General features: G+C 43.9%; 1 protein-coding gene across 2 annotated transcripts in view; it reads left to right on the top strand.

Annotated features, from left to right (window-relative positions):
* Window positions 1–27,103, top strand: part of LOC137658839 (uncharacterized) — a 44,238-nt gene that overhangs the window by 12,741 nt on the left and 4,394 nt on the right. For both annotated transcript variants that reach the window (XM_068393922.1, XM_068393923.1), the window contains exons 3-4: window positions 8,078–8,216; window positions 24,607–24,778. In XM_068393922.1, coding sequence (XP_068250023.1) covers window positions 8,078–8,216; window positions 24,607–24,778 — 311 coding nt within the window. The remainder of the gene's footprint in view (window positions 1–8,077; window positions 8,217–24,606; window positions 24,779–27,103) is intronic.

Raw genomic sequence — 27,103 nt, 5'->3', positions numbered from 1 at the left:
TCAGCTTCCACTGTCATCTTCCTTGTTAGTTGGTTAGTATTACTAGCATTTTTATGAATAGTACTTGCCTGGCAGTTATATATATATAGCTGATATCTCTAAATCGGCAGAATTTTTCAAAACGAGGCAACCGCCTTGTGGTGGTTGGGAGGTAGGAGGTCACACCCGTCACAGGGTGGTACAAGGAACCATTCCAGTGTCCAAGACTTCAGTTCATCTCTGCCGGCTGAATCGAAAACATCGTCGGTCCACCATTGAGAGTTTTTCGAATCATTTTCCCTTCTTTGCTTTTTTGGACTTTGTTTGGTGAAGTACACTGATTTAGGGATTTGGCAATCGTGTTTTGTTATTATTATTTACTTTGTTTATCATGAGTGAAAACTTAATTTTCGTGTTTGTGCGAGTGATGTATGCAAGGTGAGGTTACCGAAAGTGTCGGTTGATCCTCACAGTTTGTATGCAGAGGTTTTGTTTGTGCACTATATTTTAGGTGCAAAGTTTTTAATCCTGATGACGGAAATACGTTCCGGCAACTCTATGACGTCACAGTCGTGTGACGTAATCTTCATTGTATGTCTTGCAAATTCTCTTTATTTGTTTTTTTATGTAAAGAATGGGAGGAATTCCACTTATATAAGTTTTTTAACTTTAAATGTAAAATTTTAAAGAAATATTTGTCCATTTAGTATTCGTTCTTTAAATCATCGATATAATTTTATAAATTAAATAGAACTAGCGTATGGTTAATTTACGCTATTAGTTCTCGTTACTATCGATGCAGTCCCAACATGCCTTGGTAGCGTTCTTTTCGATATGGGAATTGAAGTGTTGGCTATAATACTTCAACAACAACGATATGGGAATTCTAGTTTTAGTAGTATTTTCCTTTATATGTTCCTATTGTTTACTTTTGTATATATAGATACGTTATTGCTATATCTGTTCTTTTTATCATTACAACTCGCTTGTTTTTGAAAACCCTTTGAATTAATTGTGGATTACATTTGTTTTCCCATTTTCTGTTCATTTTAATCTTTAACGTATAAATTTCCCGGCGTTTGTTTGTAACTACCGGGTGGGTATTTATGACATTTAATTTTACCGGTGGTTATATGTAACTACCGGGTGAGTGTGTTCAACATTTATTTTTAATCTCAACTCTTGCCCGGTGGTTTTTCTTTTTGTGACCACCGGGTAAGTGTGTTTGAAAGTTTATTTTATTATGGAAATGTCAGTTTAATATTTTATAGAAATATTTTGTTACAGTTTATATAGCAAGTACTAGAGACGATATTGCTTTCTCATTCAAGCCCGTGGCAGCAGAATAAGTTCTCTCACAACGGGCAGGACTAATTATGGTCTTTTGTGTAAGTGTTTAATAGTGCAAGTTTCAGTGCTATATTAGGCATTGGATTCATTCAGCACAGTGGACGTCGTTTTCCTAGCCTTAGACCTCTTCCAAGCTCCCCGGCCCATGGGAGAAGGAACGTCGATCGGCGAAAGGAAACGAGAGGCGTTAGCTCACGAGCAAACGCCCTCGCGAGCGTTCCTGTTAATGTTCCCAAGAATGCTTGCCCTTGCCATGGGAAAGCAAAGAGCGTTGGCCGTTTAAGATTCTTCCACTGCTTTTAGAGTTTCGCATTGCATCACTTTTGATTTTAATGGCAATACTATAAGTCATAGATATTCGCTGATAATATCAATGCTTACAAACCATCATTGACTCGGTTTTTGTCCCAGAGCGCCAGTCGGCCTTATGAACCCTCTGGTCGGAACCGAACGCACCGAGCGGCATAATGAATATAATTTTGCCTTAACGCTCGACGCTAAGTCTTTCAAGACAGGACGATCGGCGCCTCGTCTTTCAGGACGATCGCCTCCTCGTCTTTCAGGGCGAATGCAGCCTCGTCTTTCAGGTCTAATGCAGCCTCGTCTTTCAGGTCTAATGCAGCCTCGTCTTTCAGGGCGAATGCAGCCTCGTCTTTCAGGGCGAATGCAGCCTCGTCTTTCAGGGCGAATGCAGCCTCGTCTTTCAGGACGAATGCAGCCTCGGTCTTTCAGGACGAATGCAGCCTTGGTCTTTCAGGACGAATGCAGCCTTGGTCTTTCAGGACGAATGCAGCCTTGGTCTTTCAGGACGAATGCAGCCTTGGTCTTTCAGGACGAATGCAGCCTTGGTCTTCAGGACGAGGGCAGCCTCGTCTTCAGGTGGAGGGCAGCCTCGTCCTTCAGGTTGAGGGCAGCCTCGTCCTTCAGGGCGAGGGCAGCCTCGTCCTTCAGGGCGAGGGCAGCCTCGTCCTTCAGGGCGAGGGCAGCCTCGTCCTTCAGGGCGAGGGCAGCCTCGTCCTTCAGGGCGAGGGCAGCCTCGTCCTTCAGGGCGAGGGCAGCCTCGTCCTTCAGGGCGAGGGCAGCCTCGTCCTTCAGGGCGAGGGCAGCCTCGTCCTTCAGGGCGAGGGCAGCCTCGTCCTTCAGGGCGAGGGCAGCCTCGTCCTTCAGGGCGAGGGCAGCCTCGTCCTTCAGGGCGAGGGCAGCCTCGTCCTTCAGGGCGAGGGCAGCCTCGTCCTTCAGGGCGAGGGCAGCCTCGTCCTTCAGGGCGAGGGCAGCCTCGTCCTTCAGGGCGAGGGCAGCCTCGTCCTTCAGGGCGAGGGCAGCCTCGTCCTTCAGGGCGAGGGCAGCCTCGTCCTTCAGGGCGAGGGCAGCCTCGTCCTTCAGGGCGAGGGCAGCCTCGTCCTTCAGGGCGAGGGCAGCCTCGTCCTTCAGGGCGAGGGCAGCCTCGTCCTTCAGGGCGAGGGCAGCCTCGTCCTTCAGGGCGAGGGCAGCCTCGTCCTTCAGGGCGAGGGCAGCCTCGTCCTTCAGGGCGAGGGCAGCCTCGTCCTTCAGGGCGAGGGCAGCCTCGTCCTTCAGGGCGAGGGCAGCCTCGTCCTTCAGGGCGAGGGCAGCCTCGTCCTTCAGGGCGAGGGCAGCCTCGTCCTTCAGGGCGAGGGCAGCCTCGTCCTTCAGGGCGAGGGCAGCCTCGTCCTTCAGGGCGAGGGCAGCCTCGTCCTTCAGGGCGAGGGCAGCCTCGTCCTTCAGGGCGAGGGCAGCCTCGTCCTTCAGGGCGAGGGCAGCCTCGTCCTTCAGGGCGAGGGCAGCCTCGTCCTTCAGGGCGAGGGCAGCCTCGTCCTTCAGGGCGAGGGCAGCCTCGTCCTTCAGGGCGAGGGCAGCCTCGTCCTTCAGGGCGATAGGACAATAGCCGCCTCGTTCTTTCAGGGCGACGACACGTCTTATAAGATCTTTGTCAAAGGATGACTTTAGTGATCACTTTTCTACTGTTGAATTATTTGAGGTTAACAGAAGGAGAGGATCCTAAGTTCTGTTGCTCCATGTTCCCCACCCTCTGAGTTTTCACGTGGTCATTAAGGGAGCTTTAAGAATATATTAATTTTTGTTTCTTAAAACAGAAACCTATAATGCCAGCTTCCTTATCAGATAGGCCAGGATAGCAAGGGTGGAGGTCTAGCCACGTTTTGGTCGAAGACCTTGTGGCAGCCCCACAGAGATTTTTTACGGCCCCCTTGGTGGATTGCTGAGTCTCTTAAGGAATACAGGCAATGAGGCTGGATAATTTTGAAATCAGAGGTCATAATTAAGGTACGTACTTCTTCCTTTTTTCTTTCTCTCCTCTCCCTCAAGAGTTGGTCAAAGACAGGTTTTGGTGTCTTAATCAGCAAGAAATTTTCTGCATGCTTTTCTCTCTAACCGAACTAACAACAGTAGGAGCCGGACTTAGCTTCTTCTGGCGAGCCTGGGAGAGGAGAGGAGCAGACCTTCGGTCCGTGTTTTTACTAAGGATGGATGCGAAATCTTTTTCCTAGTGAATCCTCCTTTGTTAGTTACTCCGATAAGACTTTTCTGCCTAACCGACTTTGCAACTTCAATGTCTCTCTTTTGGGAGAGGGAGTCTTTTGTCCGGTCCTGGACGTAAATGCTCTTTACGCCTTTGTTCAGAAGTCAAAGTTCTCCATGGAGACATCAAAATCTTTGGAGAAGAGGGGAGCAGATCTTTGGTCAGTACTTCTTCTGAAGGAGGATTACTTTTTCCTTTTATAGGGAAACCTCCTTTAGTTTTTAGCTACAACGATTCTCTCTCCCAGTTCTAGAGGGGAGTCTAAGTGGCAGGCTATGCAATCAAACTTTATCTGAGGTTTGTTTACAAGAAAGAACGGGTGTAGAATGGGTCAGTTTCAGGCCGTGTGTTTTGGTCTCAGCTCCGCCCCTCTAATGTTCACGTAACTTTTGCTTAATGTAGCAGAATACTGCACTCAAGAGAAATCAGAGCGTCCCTGTATCTGGATTTTTAGATAACGTTGAGTCTATCAAAATAATTAGGTCTTCCTGTCAACAAGAAGTCTCTCTTCTGACACCAGGACGCTCAGCACCACGTCTTTTAGAACATTCAGCGTCTCGCTCTGTTAACCTCTCGGCTCCACTTCTTACAGGACGGTCGGTGCCATGTCTTACAAGACTATCGGTTCCTCACCTTCCTGGACGCTCAGCTCCACATCTTACAGGACTATCGGCTCCACGTCTTACAGGACTTTCGGCACCACGTCTTACAGGACGATCGGCGCCTTGTCTTTCAGGACGCTCGACGTCGAAGTTCTAGCATGAGGCATGACTTTGAACATGAGAATCTAGGACTTCGTGATGACACTAGCCGAATCGTATGTTGAGATCAAGAACGCCTTCGTTCTGATCCCTTGGATCTAGGAAGGAGGTTTGTTCGAGGGCAAGAAACATCGGGGCAAACTTGCTCAGCAGGAAGAGACTTGTTTTTCCCTCAAAATGGTCTCTCAACCCGCAAGTATGTCAGTCTCTGGATGTTGTGGGGCAGACCTGTAACAGACCTTTTTGCCTCCAACTGGAAGAAGAGGATCCCCTACTGCTGCTCCCTAGTCCTGGACGAGGAGGCTGTAGCAGTGGACTCCTTGATGGATTGGACAGGGGTGGACATGTTTGCGTTGCCCCCGTTCGAGATCATCAATCTGATCTTCAGGAAATTCGCTCTCCTTGATCCGGGGCGAATGATCCTAGCGGCTCCATTCTGGCCTGCAAGGGAATGGTTTTCGGAAGTGATGGGCATGTTGATGGACTTCCCAAGAAGACTTCGGCAAGTCCAGAGCTTCTTCAACAGCCCCACTTCGAGAGGTATCATTAAACCCCCCTTGCTCTCAAACTGACTTCCTTCAGACTGACTAGAAGCTTCTCAGATCTCGAGGCTTTTCGGCACAAGCGACGAAAGCTATCGCCAGAGCAAGGAGGATCTCTTCACAAAGAGTCTACCAATCTAAGTGGGAGACCTTTAGAGCTTGGTGCAGGCAGCACAAGTTTTCCTCAACCACTACCTCTCTGAGCCAGATTGCAGACTTCTTCTTGTACCTCAGACAGGATGCTTAAGCTGGCTGTATCTACCATCAATGGATACAGCAGTATGCTCTCGGCCATCTTTAGGCATAGAGGCCTAGAGTTGTCCCAAAATAAAGATTTGCAGGACCTCATTGGGTCTTTTCGGACGACGTAGTAGGTACTCTTAAACCTGGATGTGGTGTTTAAGTTTCTGTGCTCCAAGAAATTTGAACCTATCTCGCTAGCCTCTCTTCGAGTTGTAACGAAGAAAACCCTCTTCCTTATGACTCTAGCGAATGCCAAAAGGTCAGCGAAGTCCAGACGATTGAGAAGAGGGTGAGCTTCAATAAGGATAGGGCAGGTTGTGCCTTAAGGTTCATCTTTCTCGTAAAGAGCGAGAACCCTTCGTAACCCTGTCCTACGACGTTTGATGTCATCAACCTTACGAACCTGGTGGGTCAAGAGAAGGAAAGACTCCTCTGCCCAGTTAGGTCCCTCAAAGCTTTTTTGGCTCACACTATGAACGTGAGCTGTGCATCCAACTTGTTATGGTGTTCAGTGAAAGATCCACCAAAAACCCCTGTCAAAGAATGCTTTGTCCTTTTTCCTGAGGGAAAAAATTAGGGAAGCCCACCTCTTGTGTGAGGAGGAACACTTCGCCCTGTTGAAATTACGGGCTCACGAAGTGAGGGCCATTGCTACCTCTCTGGCATATCAGGAATATATGTTAGTTAGGCTATTCATCGATGCAATTTTTTGGAGGAGCAACTCTGTCTTCGCTTCTCATTAACTTAGAGAGGTGAGAGTAGACTTTGGCAAGTGCTATACCTTGGGCCCATACATAGCTGCGGTTTCTGTATTAGGCAAAGGAGTTAATAACCCCACTCAACCTTAGTTTATATGCATGTATGAGGGTTTGTGTTTTTATGATAGTCTGAGGACTTCGTCTTGTGGTACGGTTCCCTCAGTCTAGATAGATAGTTTGTCTATGTTGCAGGGTTAAGTGGTTAGTTTTATTAAGGTTGCAGTTTTTATTATATGGGGCGAAGGTAGTTTCTGAAGTCTAGTCAAGTTGTTGGTCTTATCCCTTTGACAGACTCGATTGAGTTTTTTCCAGCATTGCAAGCTTACTCCTGGATAAACTCTCCTAAGGCAAAGCCACTCTAGAGGCTGTACCTTTGAAATCAGCTACCTTAGCAGGCAAGGAATCAAGGTGTTTTTATCTCCTACAACTCTTTTGTTGTTTCCCCAACGATGTTTACTGTCTGTTTCCCTCCTCCAAATGTGTGAATCAGCTATATATATATATATAACTGCCAGGTAAGTACTATTCATAAAAATGGAGTTTTTATGATAAAACAAAGTTTTATGAATACATACCTGGCAGTTATATATATATTCGAAGGCCCACCCACCTCCCCTCAGGAGACAGGTCGGGCATAGATGAACTGAAGTCTTGGACACTGGAATGGTTCCTTGTACCACCCTGTGATGGGTGTGACCACCTACCTCCCAACCACCACAAGGCGGTTGCCTCGTTTTGAAAAATTCTGCCGATTTAGAGATATCAGCTATATATATATAACTGCCAGGTAAGTATTCATAAAACTTTGTTTTATCATAACTCCATTTTCACAATTAGGGTGAATGAGCGTCAAGGGTATTTTAGATATGAAAAAGTACAGTTCGAACAGAGTAGAATGTAGAATAGGAAGACACTAACTATGGTTGTACTTGGGTAATGCAAGTCCTCATGATTTACATGTTTTATCTGGTGTTTTAGAACAAAAGGCCTCACAGATTTCATAACGGAAATTAAGTGCGTAATGTCCATAGCAAGGTTGTGGACATCGCATCCCCCTTCATTTTTCCCTGTTTTACATTCCTTGTTCATTATTGTCTGAATTTCGATATCCTTGTTATTAGGGAATATAACCCGCTCCTTATCTCTTCTTAGATTTTTGTCCTATGTACTACAGGAACTTTGTTTCATCAATATAAAGTTAAAGGAAATTTTATCTACTTTATTAGATATGGTTTTTAAGATTTATTTTATCAAATATTTTTTATGAGTTTACTGCTTTGTTGAGAGTTCCTGTGTTGCAAATTGTATTTTTCCCAACTGCCTCTTTTGTTACCCATCAGTGATCTTTTTCTGATTTTGTGAGGTCTGTTCTGTGAAGGACAGATTCAGCGTATGTAACATTGTCTTGTACAGTATATTATTAAGCATCGAAGTTCAGAAAACTTTAGGTATTCAATCTCAACTCTCTCACCAATGTTTCTACTTATTTTCTTACTTTATCTTGCTTCTTACTTTCAGCTTAATATTCTGTCCCATGCTTAGCACTCCGTGTAAGATTTTAAGATTTGTTTCCTTGATGTAATTTCTTCCTTTTTGAATTTTGTCTTCCCCCTCTTTTTTTTTTTCCTTCTATTTATCATTTTCAATCTCTTCCTGTGTTCCCCTCCTGATTTAACTGTCAACAGTTGAATAAAATCATAGGCTTGTATGCTAGATAGCTTTTTTTAAGAAATTGTCAGGGATTTAAAATGTAAGGTTGTGTGTGAATAGTCAATATTATATAGAAACATCTTGTAAACCTTATCAGGCACTTCAATCTGCATTAGTCTATAGGTATTGTATGGCCATACAGTACAACTTATCCTCCTGTCATTTGGCCCGTGACAGGTACGAGGTTGACGACTTCATAGTATCGCCCCCTTCCAATGAGGACGGGGGCTTCTTCCATCTACGCTATGGACAACGCTCTAAGCCCAGAGCATCTACGTATGATCGTATCAACCAGGAACTGGGCATGGCAATTGAGGTGTGTGCATGTTTGCACAAGTTTTTATTTCACTATTTGTACAGACTTGATCACTTCCCTTGGTCTTGTAGCATCCTAAATAAGCTTACTGTACATAGTTTTTGCATCCTCTTGAATTGTTTGATGTACAGATTCAAGGCTTGATCCCTTTACGAAAAGGATGCCGTTCTTTCTTGGTGTGGGGTTTGTTTTATATACGGTAATTGTTTGAAGAGAAGTACTAATTAACAATAGTCAGACATAGCATAAAGCAGATTGATGAACCCTTTTTGTAACTGGTTCGGTTTAGTCTTGTCCGGTGTGTTTGTTACTTTGCCTTAAGTAGATTAATGAACCTTTGTAACTGGTTCAGTTATGTCTTTGTGTGGTTTGTTTGTGTTACTTTGCCTTCTGCTATGGATGAATTTTAGATGGGATGCTTGGATGATGGTAGCTATTCCTTTGAGATAGAAGCTTTCAAACCTTACAAAAAAACAGTTTTAACCTTTTAGCAGTTTTCAGGATAAGGATAGCTTATATTGCAACCCCAAAAACCTTATCCAAACCTTACTTGAATTAACATGGGCACACTTTTATTAACTATTCTAACATTTACTGCTCAGCCATACTTAAATTGTTCATACAAAAATATTAAGCATTACCACACTGGCCTCTTGTATTACCATTTCAAGCAGACTTAGAATTTGCAGAAGGGATGAGGGATGCTTTAGAAAACTACATATTCTGTATCTTCCTCTTCTTCCAAGATTTAAGTTTTCATGTTGTAGATAATAGCCTTGGCTTTGCAATGAAGGTGGTCTTACGGCAAACTTGAAGCAGGGGAATGGTTCAACATGAGTGTGTGGCTGCAGCATCTGGCATCTGAGCTTGGGATGGCCCCACTTATATGCCACGTTTAGGATTTGGGAACCTTTATACAAGAAGCACTCCTAATTTTACCTCGATGGTGGTGTGAAAGAAAAGTGTGAATCATTTCGGAACAACACCAAATTATGTAGAAACAGAGAAAGGCGGAGAAAGAAGACAAACTGGTGATAATTGGAGGAATCTGTTTAAAACCAGTTGCTCTCCCATATTAATTTTTTGCTGCGTTATTTATAAAAAGAAACTCGTTAATTTAGGACTGCTAGATCAACATGCACATTCTCTAGCTATCTCCTTTAAAGCTGTATTATGAATTGAGAGAGAGTGACAAGTTTGTTGATTGAGGGGAGTCTATTTTCTTGCTGTTTTACTTTTGAGTAATATATTTTTTAGTTTTATGGCTAATATTCCATGAATATGTCCTTACATCATTCTGTTTCATGTGACTATATAGTAACTAGAGGTTTTCAGACAGGGTGATGAAAATATTCTGCTATTTTTGACTGGACCCTTTTTTGTACTTAATACACTTTAGCCTTCTGGAATTGCAACTGCCATGTTGCTTGAGGTTTTAATCATGTTTTCCATTCAAAATGCAAGAGTAACAGTTTTACTTGATCTAAATGATTCTTTTGGAAGAGAAAGTACAGTATACTGTAATTGCCTTATGGTGAGCAGTTTAAAAGCCTTTATGAATTTGATGATTTTCCACGATATGACATCGTATGAGTGTTTTCCATAAGTATCTCCTTAAGTATCTGTTAGTAAACATCTGCGGTGATGAAAGTTTGAAAAGCTGAATTGTCAGCTGCCTCGTGACGATAATTTAAGCCTGTGTTTTTATACCATTAAACGTTGCTGTAGTCATGGTGCACAATACTTTTAGCGTATTGTGCATCGCGTTGTAAAGTAGTTTACGCAAACCAATTCGTCGATTACATACATAATCCTGTGGTGTCTACATGGATAGCAAAGTGTCCGCCTTTTTGGCTGGTCGGGTGCGGAGTTGAACCCGCGACACAGACCTCTACGAAGTCCGAGCTTTCTGCCCTAACCGACTCAGCCATCGAGGGTCCATACTATACAATAAGTAGATATTTTGTTTTATTTTTTCAATAGCCAGATATGTTTGGCAATAGGTCATTGGTAGCTATTTTAATTAAAATTGAGCTTATGAGTCCCCCTATGTATATGTAGAAAAATTGGTGGCAACATTTTTTAAAAAGAAATTGCTGTCTTACGCAATCGACTTAATTTTTATTACCGTCGATTGATAGTACTGTATGCAATATTCATACAATGAATTAAGATCCAAGCCCAATCTTTATAGTTTGTAGAACTAATGAGGAATAGATACTGAAGTTGTAACAGGGTTAGTTTTGGTTTTATGAAATATTCCGATTTTGTATAATTATTTGTTGCCCGAGTACAATAGTGTCCTTTTTGATTTAGTATAGTTTTGAATAAGGATTGGAATAGTAATATATCACAGTAAAAATTAGTCAAGCATATACTAAGAGTATATTTTAGTTTAGCATATGCCTAAAAGAAGTAAGTTTTAGAGATTGAAGTAGTACTTTACTTTATAGACTGGAAGAACAACTAAGGTTACGATATAAGGTTTTGGTAGATTCATATTTGTAGATTAAATTTCAAAGGTTTCACGCAATATAATTCACACCCTAGGTTCCCGTTTTCTTTCAAGATTCTCATGTCCATAGGGTTTACGCATTTTAACAGATCTAGCATATTAATTAGAACTGATCTGCATTTAAAGGTTAGAAAATTTGATCAAACGTGTTAATGATGTACAGTATTGTTGTAGACTTCATTTCTGGAAGCGTTTGCTTTAATCAGAGAAGAGCAATTAAAGTTTGGTTTTATAGTGATGAAAATTTAGCCTGTAATATGTTCTATATCAACGGATAATGAGACATCGGAACGTGGGTTTTTTCACTTCATTACAAAAAGGTTCGTGAATACACTGTGTACAGCTGATACTCTCAGGTGAGTACCTTGTCTACTGATAGCTCAAAAGGTTCTGACTAACCCTCGCAAGCAAGATGCAATCTTGCTCTCTCAACATGCTGAATTGTTAGGTTTTGTGGAATTCTCCACTGTCATGGAAATATACTGTCAAATACGTCACATTATGATTTTAGGGACACGTCACGTATAACAGAGTTCAGTGATCGCGACCAATTTATGACACTCCTAGTACTCTTAAAAGGTTCATTCAACTCACTATATAAAACACATATTTTGCATACAAGGATTAGAACATGTATAATGTGACCTTCATCTACATCAGTTTGAAACTTAGGACACAGAATTCTGAACATCATGTAAGTGATTACAACTTTTTGTAAACTGAGAGATTGCTTTTTTAGTTTGGATGTGGAATGCCAATTGTTGTGTCTGTTGATTTGGGGTTTTGGGAAACTCCTTTAGTAAATAGTTGACAAGATTGAAATTAAACTTTGTGAGAGAGCCCCATTGTTCAGCATGACGATTTGACTACCAATATATTGCCTTTGTGGAGTTTTACAAACACCACTGGTTGTACAAGATGTTGTCGGCTACTCTTGTTTAGGTGATTCGAGAGAGGTAAGCTGGCTCTCGCCAGTAGCTGTCAGGTGTTTTATCAGGCCTAAATTATATAAATTTGTGTCGACTATTTTAGTAAAATTTATGGAAGTCATCTTGGAAAATTAAGCATCAGTAGGTCTCCACTGGTGCTTTTTTATATTCTGGATATGGGTCTTTTCTAATGTGATAATACTGAAAATATTATATATCACATCCTCTCAAGTGTCAAGTTTTTGTCTGCTCATTACTGAACATGAGAGATTCTGACATTACCGGTACATTGTACTCTCAGACGTAACCTGTTTAATTTTTTCGCTAGCTTTTGTCTTTACGGTTTGGAAGTACTGTAATGAAGTTGAATCTTAAATAGATTCTATATGGAAAGTGTTAAATTTAAATATAAAATTAAAAATTAAGGGGCTGAGTCTTTTGTCATAAGGTTTCTGCCGTCAGTCATGCCAATGATTGAAGGCACAAAATAAGACATGGAAGTCAATCTATCTGTAAGATCAGTCCAGGATTTAGATAATTCTCAAAGCAAAAAGGCTTGGAACATATTCCTCTTTGTATCTGTAGCTTAAGCTTTTGTGATGCGTGAAAGTGTGCTGTATCTTGATTATTTTAGTTCGAGATTGCTCTGTACTGTATAGTGAGTGTGTGCAATGCGTGAAGGTGGGATTTACTTTGACTAGTTATATTCATATCACCATATTGTCAATTCCTTTCATTATTGTACAGAATGTACAGTATTTGGAAAGTCAGAATTTAGAATGAAATTTACAGGGAATGTTTGCTTCATTTGGGAGACGATTGAAAATAAGTTTAAATGAGTGGAATGTTCTTTCAAGGATAATAATTTCACTTCTGGTTAAGTAATGATTTTTTCATTCTTGACGCTTTTACCCCCAGGCTATTTGGAACTTTCCAACCCTTAACCCCCAGGCATTTTTTTTTTCAAGCACATTTTGCAATATACAGTATATATTTTTTAAATAGCTTTAAAAGTCTTAATTTTTGTCATAGAGAGGTCAGGTTGTTCTCATTCTTTTGGAAAATACCTGAAGTTTCTCAAAGTTATAAAAAATTTGCAAAAAAAAACTGTAAATAGCAGTTTTTTTGCAAGGACGTACCAGTATGTCCATTGGGGTAAGGGGATGAGTTTTGTGAAACGTACCAGTACGTCCATTGGGGGTAAAGGGGTTGAGAGTTCACTTATGAATAGAATGGCAGGAATCTTTGTAGGATTTTACTCTCCGGTGGTCAGGTTGTCATTAGCTTTCCTAGGGTTGAATACATAGGAAAATCTTGAGAGTTTTCAGATTATAAATTATGCTATGCTGACTATGAGCTTTATTAGATTCTGTACATAAATACATACATGCATATACTAAGGCACTTCCCCCAATTTTTTTTTTTGTGTGTGGGGGGGGGGTTAGCTGGCATCAAACAAATGAAACAGAAAAGGGGACCTCTCCTCTCTGCGTTCCTCCCAGCCTGACAGGGGACTCAACCGAGTTTTGTACTAGACATTGCATTTCATCTATTTTTTTTTTTTTTTTTACTTTTTTTTTCACTAGTAATTTCAACTACTGTATTGTATACAAACCTGTAGGTTTTCTTCCTTAAGGTATTATTTAAATTTTTTTTAATTACAGTGCCATTGAGCGCTTTTCACTTTTTAGAATAATATATATATAAAAAAGTTTTTTACCCTCAATTTTTATTGCAAACTATGCTAGTCTGACACAGTTTTAAACTTAGATTGTAGTTCCCTTGGGCTAACCCTAATTTGTGACTTGTGTAACCCTGTTAAAATTTTAGCTTGGCATGTAGCCTTACTGCTTTTGTTCATTTGAATGTGAGTGTAGTCTGTTTAGGCAGCACATTGTGAATTTCATTGATAACGTCTTTATATTTTTTGCGTTTTTTTAGTCTTGAGGTGGATTGGTGGTAAGTTTGTAGATGAATTTTTACTTGTTCCGTAACCGAAATACAAACCACGCTATTTACAAAGGGTTATTACTTTTAGCGTAGCTGAAATGGCGAGCCATTAGAATTTAACGAGGGTGTATTACCCCCGCGCTAGTTAGCGGGGGGGTAGGGGAGTGGTAGCTAGCTACCCCTCCTCCCCCTCACACACAGGTGAATACTCACTTTCACTTTTGGCTCGGACTGTGACAGACGTCTCTGTCTTGGTCCTCGCTTGGCAGCCATTGTCTGTTTTGTCTTTACTTAATCGCTTACTTTTCTTTTACTCAATATATATGTAAACATGTTTTCATGTTTGTATATATATTTGAGTATAGAAATAAGTAAGTTTCCTTTTCAGATATGTGTGTGTAGTGTACGATATCTACGTGGAGGCCTCGGCAGTTAGGCCACCACGGCCTAATTTTATGGGTTGCGATCGAGTTTGACTTCGGTCTTTCTCTCTCTCTCTCTCTTGAGGTCGTTCACCCTTTTACTATGTTTTACTACGCCCTTGTAGCTTCCTTCCCGTGTGGGTGGGGTTGCTACGCCGTACATTTTGTCTCAATTAGTTTATGAATCTAATTGTAGTTGTTAATTTTTCAGCTTGTAGAACGATTCCTTTCGGGGTTTTCGTTTTTTCTTTAGTGTTCATTCATTTTTAAATTACATAATTACATAGTTACATAATTATAATTGTTATAATTCTGTTTTGGTTACAGCTCTCCTTCCGCGAGTGTAAGTGGTTGTGAGGGCACGTGCCTGTTGTGTAATTCTTGTTCCTTTTCCTCGGGATTCCTCTTCGGAGCCTTCCCGGGGGAATGAATGTGTACTAATATTATTTGTTTTATTTTTTTACAGTTACCGATCTAGTTCGTTTCTGTAATATAGCAACGGTGTGAGCTGTCTGGTTGAGTCCTGGGGATTCGGCTGTTGCTGCCTCCCCCCTTGTATTGTCGTCAGGGGCGTGTCTCCTTCTACTGGTAGTACTCCCGTGTCGACGGACAGCTCTCCAGTTCATTTTAGAACAGTCAGGAGGCTTGCCTCCTTGGGCGGATAACTTTCCTTCCGAGGGAAGTTTTTTCCTGTCCAGGCTTGAGCTTTTCCTCTTTTGGGGGGTTCTTCTCTTGCCTTTTTTTTTTTTTTTTTTTTTTTTTTTTTTTTTCGTGCGACTATGCTCTTGGTGCTGAGCGGTCGCACCTGCAGTTTCGCTCAAGGGGCTGGGCAACTGCAGGATCTCCTCTTCGGAGGATTGCTCCTTTTAGGTCACTGGCTGACCAGTCTCTTCTACGAAGTGTTTCTCTTTCGTTCGCGAGAGAGTACACTCATAGAGACTCCTCTTCGGAGGTTTCTTCTGTTGCTGTTGCTGTTGCTGTTGGCCTCCCTCGCCGTAAGGCCCTCCGTCCGCCTCGTCGTAAGGGCCTCTCATCTCCCTATAAGGGTGCTTGAGGCGCCTTTTTGAATCTCCGTTTGCAGCCTACAACTTCTTTTTCTCGATCTTCCGTCTTGGTGCAGATGGACAGCAGTCTAATCTCGTCTTCCGACGGGCAACGGTCTTCCCGACGGACAACGGTCTTCCCGACGGACAGCGGTCTTCCGACGGACATCAGTCTCCCGGCGGACAACGATCCCTTCGGGACAAAGGGTTGCCCCCACGGGGGTTCTTCCCTTGCGTGTCAGGGTTTCCCTGCGCGCCCTTCTGTTCGTCAGCGCTCTCCTGTTCGTCAGCGCTTTCAAGATGATCTTCCCTGCGGTTCCTGTTACGTGCCCTGTGCGCCCACGTTCGCCCTCGCGATCTAGAACTTCGGTTCAGGTCGGGGTCAAGGACTCTTCTTCTTTGCGCAGGCTTCCACGCGTAGCCTTCTGCTCGTCAGCGATCATCAGCTCGTCAGCGATCATCAGCTCGTCAGCGATCATCAGCTCGCCAGCGATCGTCAGCTCGCCAGCGATCGTCAGCTCGCCAGCGATCGTCAGCTCGTCAGCGATCTCCGGATCGCCCACGTGTGTTACAGCTGGCACGCCAACGTTCTCCAACACTTCTGAAGGAACATGGTTCGCCAGCTACTAGCTCAACTGCGGATGCTGATCGCCATCGCGCGACCCTCAACTGCAGATGCTGATCGCCATCGCGCGACCCTCAACTGCGGATGCTGATCGCCATCGCGCGACCCTCAACTGCGGATGCTGATCGCTATCGCGCGACCCTCAACTGCGGATGCTGATCGCCATCGCGCGACCCTCAACTGCAGATGCTGATCGCCATCGCGCGACCCTCAACTGCAGATGCTGATCGCCATCGCGCGACCCTCAACTGCGGATGCTGATCGCCATCGCGCGACCCTCAACTGCTGATCGCCATCGCATGCTGCTCGCCATCGCACAACCCTGAACGATTGCCCGCTTACGCATGCTGCTCCTCATCGCACAACCCTGAACGATCGCCCTCTTGCGGATGCTGATCACCATCGCACCCTTTCACGCGATCATTCACCTGCGCATGCTGCTCGCCATCGCACAACCCTGAACGATTGCCCGCTTACGCATGCTGCTCCTCATCGCACAACCCTGAACGATCGCCCTCTTGCGGATGCTGATCACCATCGCACCCTTTCACGCGATCATTCACCTGCGCATGCTGCTCGCCATCGCACAACCCTGAACGATTGCCCGCTTACGCATGCTGCTCCTCATCGCACAACCCTGAACGATCGCCCTCTTGCGGATGCTGATCACCATCGCACCCTTTCACGCGATCATTCACCTGCGCATGCTGCTCGCCATCGCACAACCCTGCACGATTGCCCGCTTACGCATGCTGCTCCTCATCGCACAACCCTGAACGCTCGCCCTCTTGCGGATGCTGATCACCATCGCACCCTATCACGCGATCATTCACCTACACATGCTGCTCGTCATCGCTTACCGCCAGCGATCTTCTTCACCTACGCGGCAGCACGATCCCTCGCCGTCACGCCCATTCGCCTGCGCGCCCGCGCGATCGCTCGCCTGCGCGCCCGCGCGATCGCTCGCCTGCGCGCCCGCGCGATCGCTCGCCTGCGCGCCCGCGCGATCGCTCGCCTGCGCGCCCTCGCGATCGCTCGCCTGCGCGCCCTCGCGACCGCTCGCCTGCGCGCCCTCGCGACCGCTCGCCTGCGCGCCCGCGCGACCGCTCGCCTGCGCGCCCGCGCGACCACTCGCCTGTGCGCCCGCGCGACCATTCGCCTTTGCGCGACCGTTCGCCCTCGCGCGACCATAGTTCGCGGCGAATTCCACAGCCGGTGGTAGCAGCAGGGACGCGTGCTCCTAGGCGGCACTCGGGATCACCTCCATCCAAGCACAGGTTGGTAGTGCAGGACGAAGACAGGTCAGTACAGCATTCTTCCCACCTTCTTTTCAGGCAGGAACCGTCGTGTCCTCTCCAAAGGATCGCCCGATCCCTTTCACCTTAGCGAGGATTTCGGACTCTGTGTCCTTGGAGCAGCAGACATGGTTTGATCCGCTGGCACGGGCGTTAATGAGGTTTATGAAACCAGAACTCACCGGCCAGGGTAACAAACCAGCGGCTGTCTCTCCTACGCTGAAGAGAAAGAGAGGAGTGGACTTCGTGGTGACTTCCCCCAGGGCGAAGTTGGTTCCCAAGAGGTCGGTCTCGAGGGTCCCCTCTCCTGCACGAGTACTCTCTCCTTCTCCCGCCCTGGAAGGATTTTTGGCGGGGGGGGCTTTCCGTTGAAGATTTCTCCATCGGACAAGGGGTGACTGCTTACCTCTTCCTCTGGGAGCTTACCAGGTTCTTTCCCTCCTCGGTTACGGCCCGAGGTTTGGTTCAAGGAAGCTACAGGAAGATCAAGGGTACTTTCCTCCTCTCGAGCTCAGGCACCTTGGCCTTTCGTCGTTAAGTATCTACTTGCGGACAAGCTCGATGTTGTACCATCTGGACGCACTGACTGAAGGCTTCCTTCGGGTGTCTCTTCTGTGGAGGTCAACGACCTCAGACACCCTTCCATCCTTGAGAAGAGTTTTGTCTTTGCCCAAGGACAGAGACTTAAACATCTGCTGTGCGGAGTAAATCGACTTCCGGTTTCACTCCTCCAAGGCGCTTTCTTCCAGACTCTGCAGGGCTCCAGCTCCCTTTCCTTTCAACCACGTCGGCCTAAGTTATCGGCTACGACAACTGGGACAAGGTGTCCAATTGCAGTTTCCTCCTGTCAGGAACAGATGGCACGGGAGACTCCCCCGGGGGGCATAGTCCTAAAAGGAGTTCACGAACTCTAGGATTGCAGGTTTTTTCGCTGGGAGGATGCTTAAGGTTACTCATCCGAATGACAGCTTCCCGATGCCCATTCCCGCACAATCTCTGTGAGTAGCCAAGGATATCGCGCCTGCCGTCTCTGTCAGCGAATTCAGTGTCTCTGAACCTCTATGCCATAGCATCAGCAGAGTTGCCCGGTTGGGCAGAATGATCCATACCTTAGGCGAAGGTCTTCCTTAGGATCATCGACGGCTTCACCCCCGGCCCCCTCAGTCGATCCTTTCTTGTAAGGAAGGATCTGAGAGGGGATGTCCATAGTCGACCTCTCAGCCCTGATCAAGTTTGTCGAACAAACTTCGGCCAGCGTAGACCAGCAGAATCGATCAGACTGGTAACGAGGCGACAGGACTCCTTTAACCCTGGATCGGAAGGACGGGTACTTTCAGTTTCCATTCCATCCATCTTCCAGGGTGCTCGTCGAATTCAGCCTAAACTGCAAGTATTCCTGCTTATGATGCAGTGTGGCTATCCCGCCGTGGCATAGCAGGTTTGTTTCCCCAGAGAACTCTCCCTGCCTTCCTCTTGGCCGCTCAGGTGCAGACTTCCGCCTCCTCTGCTGTTTGGAGGGCTGGTCAACTCCGGTAGGCTCGGGTTTCGACCTTCTTCAGCGCCGGGAAAAGCTTCCGAATGCTGACCATGAGTGTGGGCTCATGGTATTTTGCTTGGAGCCTTCTCTTCCTCTGCCTCAACATCTGGAGTATCTGGCCATGATATTGAGTCAACCGCCTTACCACGTTGGAAACCCCGCTTCTCGTCCGTCCAGCGAGGTTAAGCAACGTCGGTACTTGGATGGGTGACCACCTGGGGACGCCAGATTCTGTTACCACATCCTCCGAGCCTTCCTTTCAATTCACCGTGGCAAGACTGAGGAGAGTCGCAGTACCTGTTCTCAGTCAAGCAGAGTTTTCAGCCCTACCTTGGAACGTTTCCTAGTTCTTCTTTCCTCATTGACCCGTTTATAGTCCGAACGGTCGCCTCAGGATAAGTTCCATGTGGGGCGACCCAAGTTCCGGTGGCTTCAGGCAATGTTTAACCGGACTCCCTGGCCCTATGGGACCAGCGGAACTATTAAACCTGCAATGGGTGTTGACCTATGGAGCCTCTTGATGGTAGTGGATATTCTCGTCCTTTCCCCACATTCTTGATGCGGTTCTCGGACTCGTCAAAGGAAAGGGGGGGGGGGGGGCATGTTCCGGTCCAGGCCTATGGTCAAGACCTGAAGGATACCTCTCCATCATTCAGGCAGGAGTAAGGGCCTTAGTCTGGCCCCTCTTCAGATCCTACCGCTCCTGCCAAGTCGCCCCGTTGCGTGTCGACTTCATGCTAACCAGCAGGGGACGCATTTTCACACCTTCACATCTTGCAGTAGAGATACCGGGATGATTGAGATTCTCTCAATTCCACCATCGGCTCTCTCATTCCAGGCAGGGGAATGTTTCTCTCAGACTATCCGAGCAGAGCCTCATAGAGAGAGTGTACCTAGGGGTCTTTGACCTTGGGTAACCAGCAAGTGCTGGTCTGGGGGACCTGATCGCGACAGCTTGGAACCTCAAGCTTCCGCTAGTTTTCCCCCCAGTCTCAGACCCCGAGACTCTGGCAAGATGCATTCCGGTGATGGTGGGACAACTTCGACGCCTGCGTCTTCCCTCCTTTTTGTCTGCGGACAATGGGTCTCAACAAAACCAGGTTGTCTGTCAACCTTTCAATGGGAGAGCTCCACTGGGACTATGCGCAGAACGGTTTCTGGACCCTCTGCTTCCCCTGACGGAACTCCCGGGAGAGCTTCTCCCACGGCGCAGACTACTCAAGCAACCACACTGCGACATCTCTCCCGAACCGGGGCGTCGCTTCGGCTTCATGCCTGGAGACACTACGCTTCCTCCTCTAGAAGAGACAACCCGCTACAGTCGCGGTACGGAGGTCGCGTCATCTGCGATAGTCATCCACAGGGGTCTCCCAGGCAAAGTGAAGAGTCTAAGGTGGTTGGTGCCGTGGGAGATATACCTCTTCCCGTGAGGCCTCTTCTCCAGCAATAACGGTCTTATTGCCTTTCGGCGGGAGGAACCTCCTTTCCGCTCTTGGCAATGAAGCCTGTCGCTCAGCCTTTCCCTGACCTTCAGGCTTAAAGGAATAACTTTTTCCTGCCCGCTGGATCTATCCTCGCTCATGCGAAGCTACGATCGTCCCTGCCCTAGTCGGAGGAAGACCTCCAACTTGGAGCATGGCTCGGACTTTTAGTCCTTTAAGAGATCTTCTCAAGACCCTTTTACGACAGGCCTCGGATTGTATTCCGCCCTGGGTCTTCTGCTCACTCTGGCCACGGCCAGTGTGTAAGCAATCTTCTTGGTCTCTTACTACTCCCCCCCTTTCTAAGGAAGAGGGGAAGGCAACATTCAGGCTCGCTCCTGAGTTGTTGGCTAGACTCAGAATCTGAGGGTCCCGACCCTTCGGTCCGATTCATTCAAGATTTTGAGTCTCCATTCTGTGTCTGATGTCCCAAGACCTTCTCTTTCTTGCCAGTACAGGAATCGAGAGGTTAGCGCTGGGAACAGCTGCAGTTTGGCCTCAGTTGCAGCCGATTTGGGAACACAAGGAGGACATGGGGGGAGAGTCACCAGTATACCTCTTCAGCCCGGACTCAAGGACATTCATCTCTACCTGTCTTCAGACCCTCCCCCGTCACGTCGCCCTACAGCACGATGTTGGATACATCGCAACGTCCCTCGCCTTCGAGTAATACTACTCTGTGACGCAGGTGCTACAAGCTGGAGTCTGGAAGCGTCTGATGACCTTCGCAGCCCGCTTCCTGCAGGGCGTGACCCACAGGAGTCTCGATACGTTTTCTATCGCTCTGTGGTGGCTACACAACAGCTGGTCTAACCTCAGGCTCCTTTTTGGACAGGTAGCAGAAGGTTGAGGGCATTGTTATCAGGTTTTAGTCTGCATGAACGAAAGAAGTATGTCTGGCCCTTACTTCTTTCTTCATCATCCCCTCCACGGGGAAGCAGCATCCTGGTCTCTGCATAGCTGACCTCGAACCTCTGCAGGTAAACCATGCTTCCTTGTGTTCCGAGTATTGAGTCAATACTGTCGCGTCCCCCATACCCTGACGAGGTGGTATTGGGAACGTCCTAACCCAGAGTTCCTTCTGGAACTCCAGGTCAACTGCCTAAGACGGGTCACACTTCTTCCTTCACACACAAGCTTACGTAGGCCACATGGTTCCTTGCGGTGCAAGGAACTTGTGAGGTGCAGGGACTCCTTTTCTCGAGTGCGACTCACTCGGATTCTGAGTCCCCGGGTAAAGCCAAAGCCAGTATGGCTGGGGACTTTCCACCCTTCCTAAGGGATAAGTCACCCTTTGTAAATAGCGTGGTTTGTATTTCGGTTACGGAACAAATGACAAATTCGAAGATAATTTGTATTTTTCCTAACCATACAAACCTTAGCTATTTACACATATTTGCCCGCCAGCCCTGTCCCCCAAGACAAGTCCTACCTCTAAGTGAAAGTGAGTATTCACCTGTGTGTGAGGGGGAGGAGGGGTAGCTAGCTACCACTCCCCTACCCCCCCGCTAACTAGCGCGGGGGTAATACACCCTCGTTAAATTCTAATGGCTCGCCATTTCAGCTACGCTAAAAGTAATAACCCTTTGTAAATAGCTAAGGTTTGTATGGTTAGGAAAAATACAAATTATCTTCGAATTTGTCATATTTTATTGCTTTTAATTGAATTTTTTAGTTCTTTAGTAAGCATGATGTTGCCCTTTGGATATTACAGCATGACAAAAGGTTAACAGGACATGAGTTCTGTACTTTGATTACATCGTTGGATGATTGTCTCAGTTTCTGTTTAATATAGATTGAACATACAATTTAACGTGAGTAGCAGCAGTACCCATGATGGCATAGGTGAGGGTTTGAACATAGTTTTCAATTCCAGCTGATCAGGCATTATGTTGCTTATGGAAAGAGCTTACTGTGTAACAGTACTGTACTGTAAATTACAATTTGGGATGAAATACGTCTTAGTTGTCGTATATAGTATATACTGCAGTTATAAAACATTACCCCCAGGCTATTTGGAACTTTCCAACCCGTAACCCCCAGGCATTTTTTTTTCAAGCACATTTTGCCATATATATTTTTTAAATTGCTTCAACAGCCTTAATTTTTGTCATAGATAGGTCAGGTTGTTCTCATTCTTTTGGAAAATACCTGAAGTTTCTCAAAGTTATCAAAAATTTGCAGAAAAAAAAAAATGTAAATAGTTACAAGAGAGTAAGGAAATCTTCACATCCTGCAAAAATGTGATGGTGGAATGCAGGTCTGTAGTAGACTGTGCTTTGAACATGCTAGTGAAAATTAGACTGTCATATATACCTGATAGATTTGATTTTTTGCTAAGTCATTTAACATAAGATTGTAGATTTTTTTAATCAACTACAATTATTATTATTATTATTATTATTATTATTATCATTATTATTATTATTATTATTATTATTACTATCCAAGCTACAACCCTAGTTGGAAAAGCAAGATGCTATAAGCCCAGGGGCCTCAATAGGGAAAAATAGCCCAGTGAGGAAAGGAAATAAGGAAATAAATAAATGAAGAGAACAAATTAACAATAAATCATTCTAAAAAAGGCAACAACGTCAAAACAGATATGTCATAAATAAACTATTAACAACGTCAAAAACATATATGTCCACCTGGTCAACAAAAAAGCATTTGCTCCAACTTTGAACTTTTGAAGTTCTACTGATTCAACTACCCGATTAAGGAAGATCATTCCACAACTTGGTAACAGCTGGAATAAAACTTCAATTGTGAATTGTGATTGGGTGTTTATTCAATGTGATGTCTTTCATTGAAAGAAGTTATGCAGTGATTTTAGGTTTAGTCTTGGATGCTGTAAAATCAGTTGGACACAAAATAGAATTAGTTTTAAGTTTTCTTCACATATTGGTCTTTTTGATAGATTATGTAGCTTTTCGTCATACGATAGACAAGTTTAAATGTGGGATGAATTTGCCTGGTGATTTTGTAAATACAGTAGTCTTTTTTAACCCTTTTACCCCCAAGGTAAGGTTAAATTAAATTTAGAGTACATTTTGCTATTTATTTTTTTTAAATTGCTCTAACAGCCTTAATTTTTGTCATAGAGAGGTCAGGTTATCAAAAATAGGCAAAAACATGTGAATAACAGTGTATTGCATGAACGTACCGGTACGTTTTTTTGGGGGGGGGGTGAAAGGGATAAGACTTAGTTGAATACATTTTGCCTTCTACCTATTTGAGAAAAAATTATTCTCTTTCATGTTAGCAAGTCACATACTGTACTTTACTGTAATGTATTTATTTCTAATTTTGAGATATATGGGTTTTTTTTTATTTGGTAGAATGTGGAAATACTTTACATTATCGCTTGGTTGCAGTTACTGAATTATGCTGGCAGTGAAAGTTGATGAAGTTGCATTATATCTCGTGAATATGTTAGTAATTTTGTTTTGTCCAATTGACTATAGTCAATTCTTTTTAGTGAGGCAGATTTGCACCGACTCACAGAGGTGCCGTTTTCGCTCGGAAAGGTTTCCTGCTCGCTGATTGGTTGGACAAGATAATTCTACCCAATCAGATACCAGGAAACTTTTCCAAGCTAAAAAGGCACTGCTGCGAGTCAGTGCAAATGTGCCTCATTAGAAAAATTGAGTATAGTATGGAACACAAGTCTATTCCTTTATTAGTTAGTTATACTTTAAGAAGGAATTTTGATGTGGTATATATTGATAAGCATCTCGCTTTTTGTAGCCGCGCGACTTCACTTGTGAAGTAGATCAGTTAAAACATATGTGATATAAATTTCGGAAAGTGGATTTGCAGTATTACAGGTATATGAAAGATTTATGAATTGTTGGAGCACTTGTACTTTGATGTGTGAATTGTAACCTGTAATGGGAAAATTTTGATAATCTCTTTTTAAAATCTGCCTGTTGCTTTTGCAGACGCATGAATAGTGTATGTCTAGGTCATTACTATTCTTAATCTTGAAATAATTTTCAAAATCTATTTTGGCAATCTGGCTGTTGTTTTATGCTTTGTTTGTTGGTTTTTAATAGAAACTTGTCCTTTTGTGGTACAGTATCACTTTTACCTCTGTGATGAGAATGTAAACATTACTGCTACTATAACTTCGTGGTTTGAGGTATCGAGCAGTTTAACCCTTTTACCCCCAGGCTATTTGGAACTTTCTAACCCGTAAACCCCAGGCTGTTTTTTTTTTTTTTTTTTTCAAGCACATTTTGCAAAGTATATTTTTTAAATTGCTCTAACAGCCTTAATTTTTGTCATAGAGAGGTCAGGTTGGTCTCATTCTTTTGGAAAATGCCTGAAGTTTCTCAAAGTTATTAAAAATATGCAAAAAAAAAAATGTAAATAGCACTTTTTTGCAAGGACGTACCAGTACGTCCATGGGGGTAAAGGGATGAGTTTTGTGAAACGTAGCAGTATGTCCATTGGGGGTAAAAGGGTTAAAAACCCTGCTAATCTCTGCATTGTTCATTATCCTGAAGATTAAGGTGGAGGTGTTTGGGTATGTTCATGAGTGAACCAATTTGTGACCCAACCTAAAAGATTCTCTTATTTGTCCTATAGGTCAAGGATGGGGAGCCTGTGATCACAGAAGTGGGTCTGTCTGGGGTGGAGAAAGATTCCCCAACAATCGCCATAACACCCACTGGTCTCTCTCCTGTTGACAGCGCGGTAACCACTCCAGACACTGCTTCTGTTCAGAGAACAAAGCCTCTCTTTGTTTTAGACTTGAAAAGTGAGTTTGCCAAATATTTTTGATTACATGTTTAAATTTTATAGCTTGGAATATAATAGTCATGACTTAAGTTTTTTTGTGTGTGAAGGAAGATAGTAAAATGATTTTGATTGATGCTTGACACTCATTTTAACTTTAAAAAGTTGCATGTGGCTTTAACCGAGGCATTACAGTAATATTTTGGTCAATTGTTGGGTCTTTATTCTTTAGTGATAATGTTCTCTATGCAAAGTATCATGCAACCTTGGGTATTATGCTACCCTTAAAATTTAAGCCCAACATGATTTCATCATGTATTGCATATATCATGCGAATGTTTTTAAATCAAATTGCGATAGACTAACTTACTTTACTCCATTTCCTTATCCCATATTCTAGTTCTATAATTTAAAAAAGGGAAGAGAATGATTAAAGTATCGTTATTATTGTTATAATCATTGCGCAAATACATAAAGCCCCAATAATATCCAAACAAAAACCAAGGTTCTTTGAATAAGAGGCTGGCTCATGAGAAAGCAAAAATGCGTTCCCTTTGTGCATAACGTCAAGCGGCAGTCTCCTTGACAGCTCTGACTCAGGGATAGTAAATAACACGTTGGAAGGATACCTTTACAGTACACTACTTCTTAAGGTTTAATCATTTTATTTTGGTTTACCTAAAGTACAGCTTTTCATTAGGGCAAAGTAGTAGACAGATCTAATTTCAAGGAATGACCTTTTTGTAATCTGATATTTTTGAACAACGATTCACATAGGAAAGATACCTCTCCAGCAAAGAAAGTTATATTGGATTGTATTGATTTTAGTGTAACCCTACACAGGTATGAATTATCGCAGAGAAAGTTATACTGGAATCCTTCGAAAAGAGTAAATATCAATGTAGCAAAAGTTGATTCAATACAATGAACTCATTTTAATCGAAGGTTGAATCGTTTTTGGAACTCCTATAATTAGCCCTTGCAGACATTGAATGACGTTTCTTCTGGGAATAGCTGGACGTTCCTGGTTGTTGGTCATCGATGTCCTCTTCCTCGTCAGCAGTGTTGTAATTGTCATCAGGTGCAAGGTTGTCACACAGGGTCTTTGCCTTTGTTTGAATCATGTTGGTGTTCAATCATTTTTTGGCAATCTCCAATCCATACTGCCAAATCAAATTCCATCTTCACTACCATCTTATTGTGAGGAGTAACCACTCTCTTCGCTGCTCTGTTGAAAGTCATCGATGTTGTCTTTCCAATATTCTTCTCTCGTCTTTCTTAATGTAGTGAACGGTTGACTCTATGTTGTAATGGCTACTGACTGCTCCGAAACTTTTGCCTTCTTTCATCATGTCGAGAAGTTTCACCTCCACTATTGTCACAGTCTTACGTTACCATTTAGGCTTACTACCAGAGATCTTAGAAGGAGCAGATCGTTTGGGCAGCATGGTAAGGCTTGAAACAATAATAGAAACACGCTAAAGCTTCACCGATTAGGCCTCTAAAGCCTCGCTAAATACTGGAATTCAAGTTACTGTAACGCAACAGGAACACAACTAAAGCGCTTGGAAGAAGCTACCAATTGAATGCTGTGCAAGATTTCTCGCGAGTACAGACAAGGCGGGAAGTCACAACGCGGTGTTTCTATCGGGGTATACACATTCTCGTATTCCACAGCTTTGCGTGATTCATCAGAAAAATATGCGAGATTAAAAAACATACATACTTAAAAACCCAACTGGCTGCAAAACATGAGGCGTAGTATGGCAAGGAAATACTGTACAGCTCTTATTGTATTTACGTTGATAATGGAAGGTTAGGGTAGAAATGTGTTTGATAGACTTCTGATAATTAGAAATGGAAGCAAAGTCCATGTTCGAATGAAGGCTGAAGCGTGAAGCTACAACATGCCCATTGTATAATTGAAGTTGGAGGAAAATTAGGTAAATAAAATAACTCCAACATACTAGCACATAGGGCTAACTCTCATAGTGAAACATGTTCCGCTTGCCAGAACATAGGAACAATGGAATCGAGAGCTAAGCGAGCTACTCGAAGATAAAAAACCAATAAACGATTAGCTCTGATAATTGATGAGTTATTTGTAGTACTGTGAACACGACTGCGAACTACTGCATGGAAAATGATTGAAAAATTATGTTTTCTATGCATCCCAAAGTTCTGGCAATTAAAAGTTCCAGTGTTTTGACAGCATTTCATTACTATGACTCTGTTTTCTCTATGGTAGCTTTTTTTTTTACTATTATGACCTTATGATGATGACTGGTGGAAACAAAGTTTAAATACCAGTAATATTAAGCCTTTATAAAACTGGTATAAAGTATTA

This window comes from Palaemon carinicauda, chromosome 19 (assembly GCF_036898095.1).
Source record: "Palaemon carinicauda isolate YSFRI2023 chromosome 19, ASM3689809v2, whole genome shotgun sequence".
NCBI classification, from domain to species: Eukaryota; Metazoa; Arthropoda; class Malacostraca; order Decapoda; family Palaemonidae; genus Palaemon; species Palaemon carinicauda.
The sequence above is the reverse complement of the archived record's forward strand: the minus strand, read 5'-3'. Positions and strand labels throughout refer to the sequence as shown.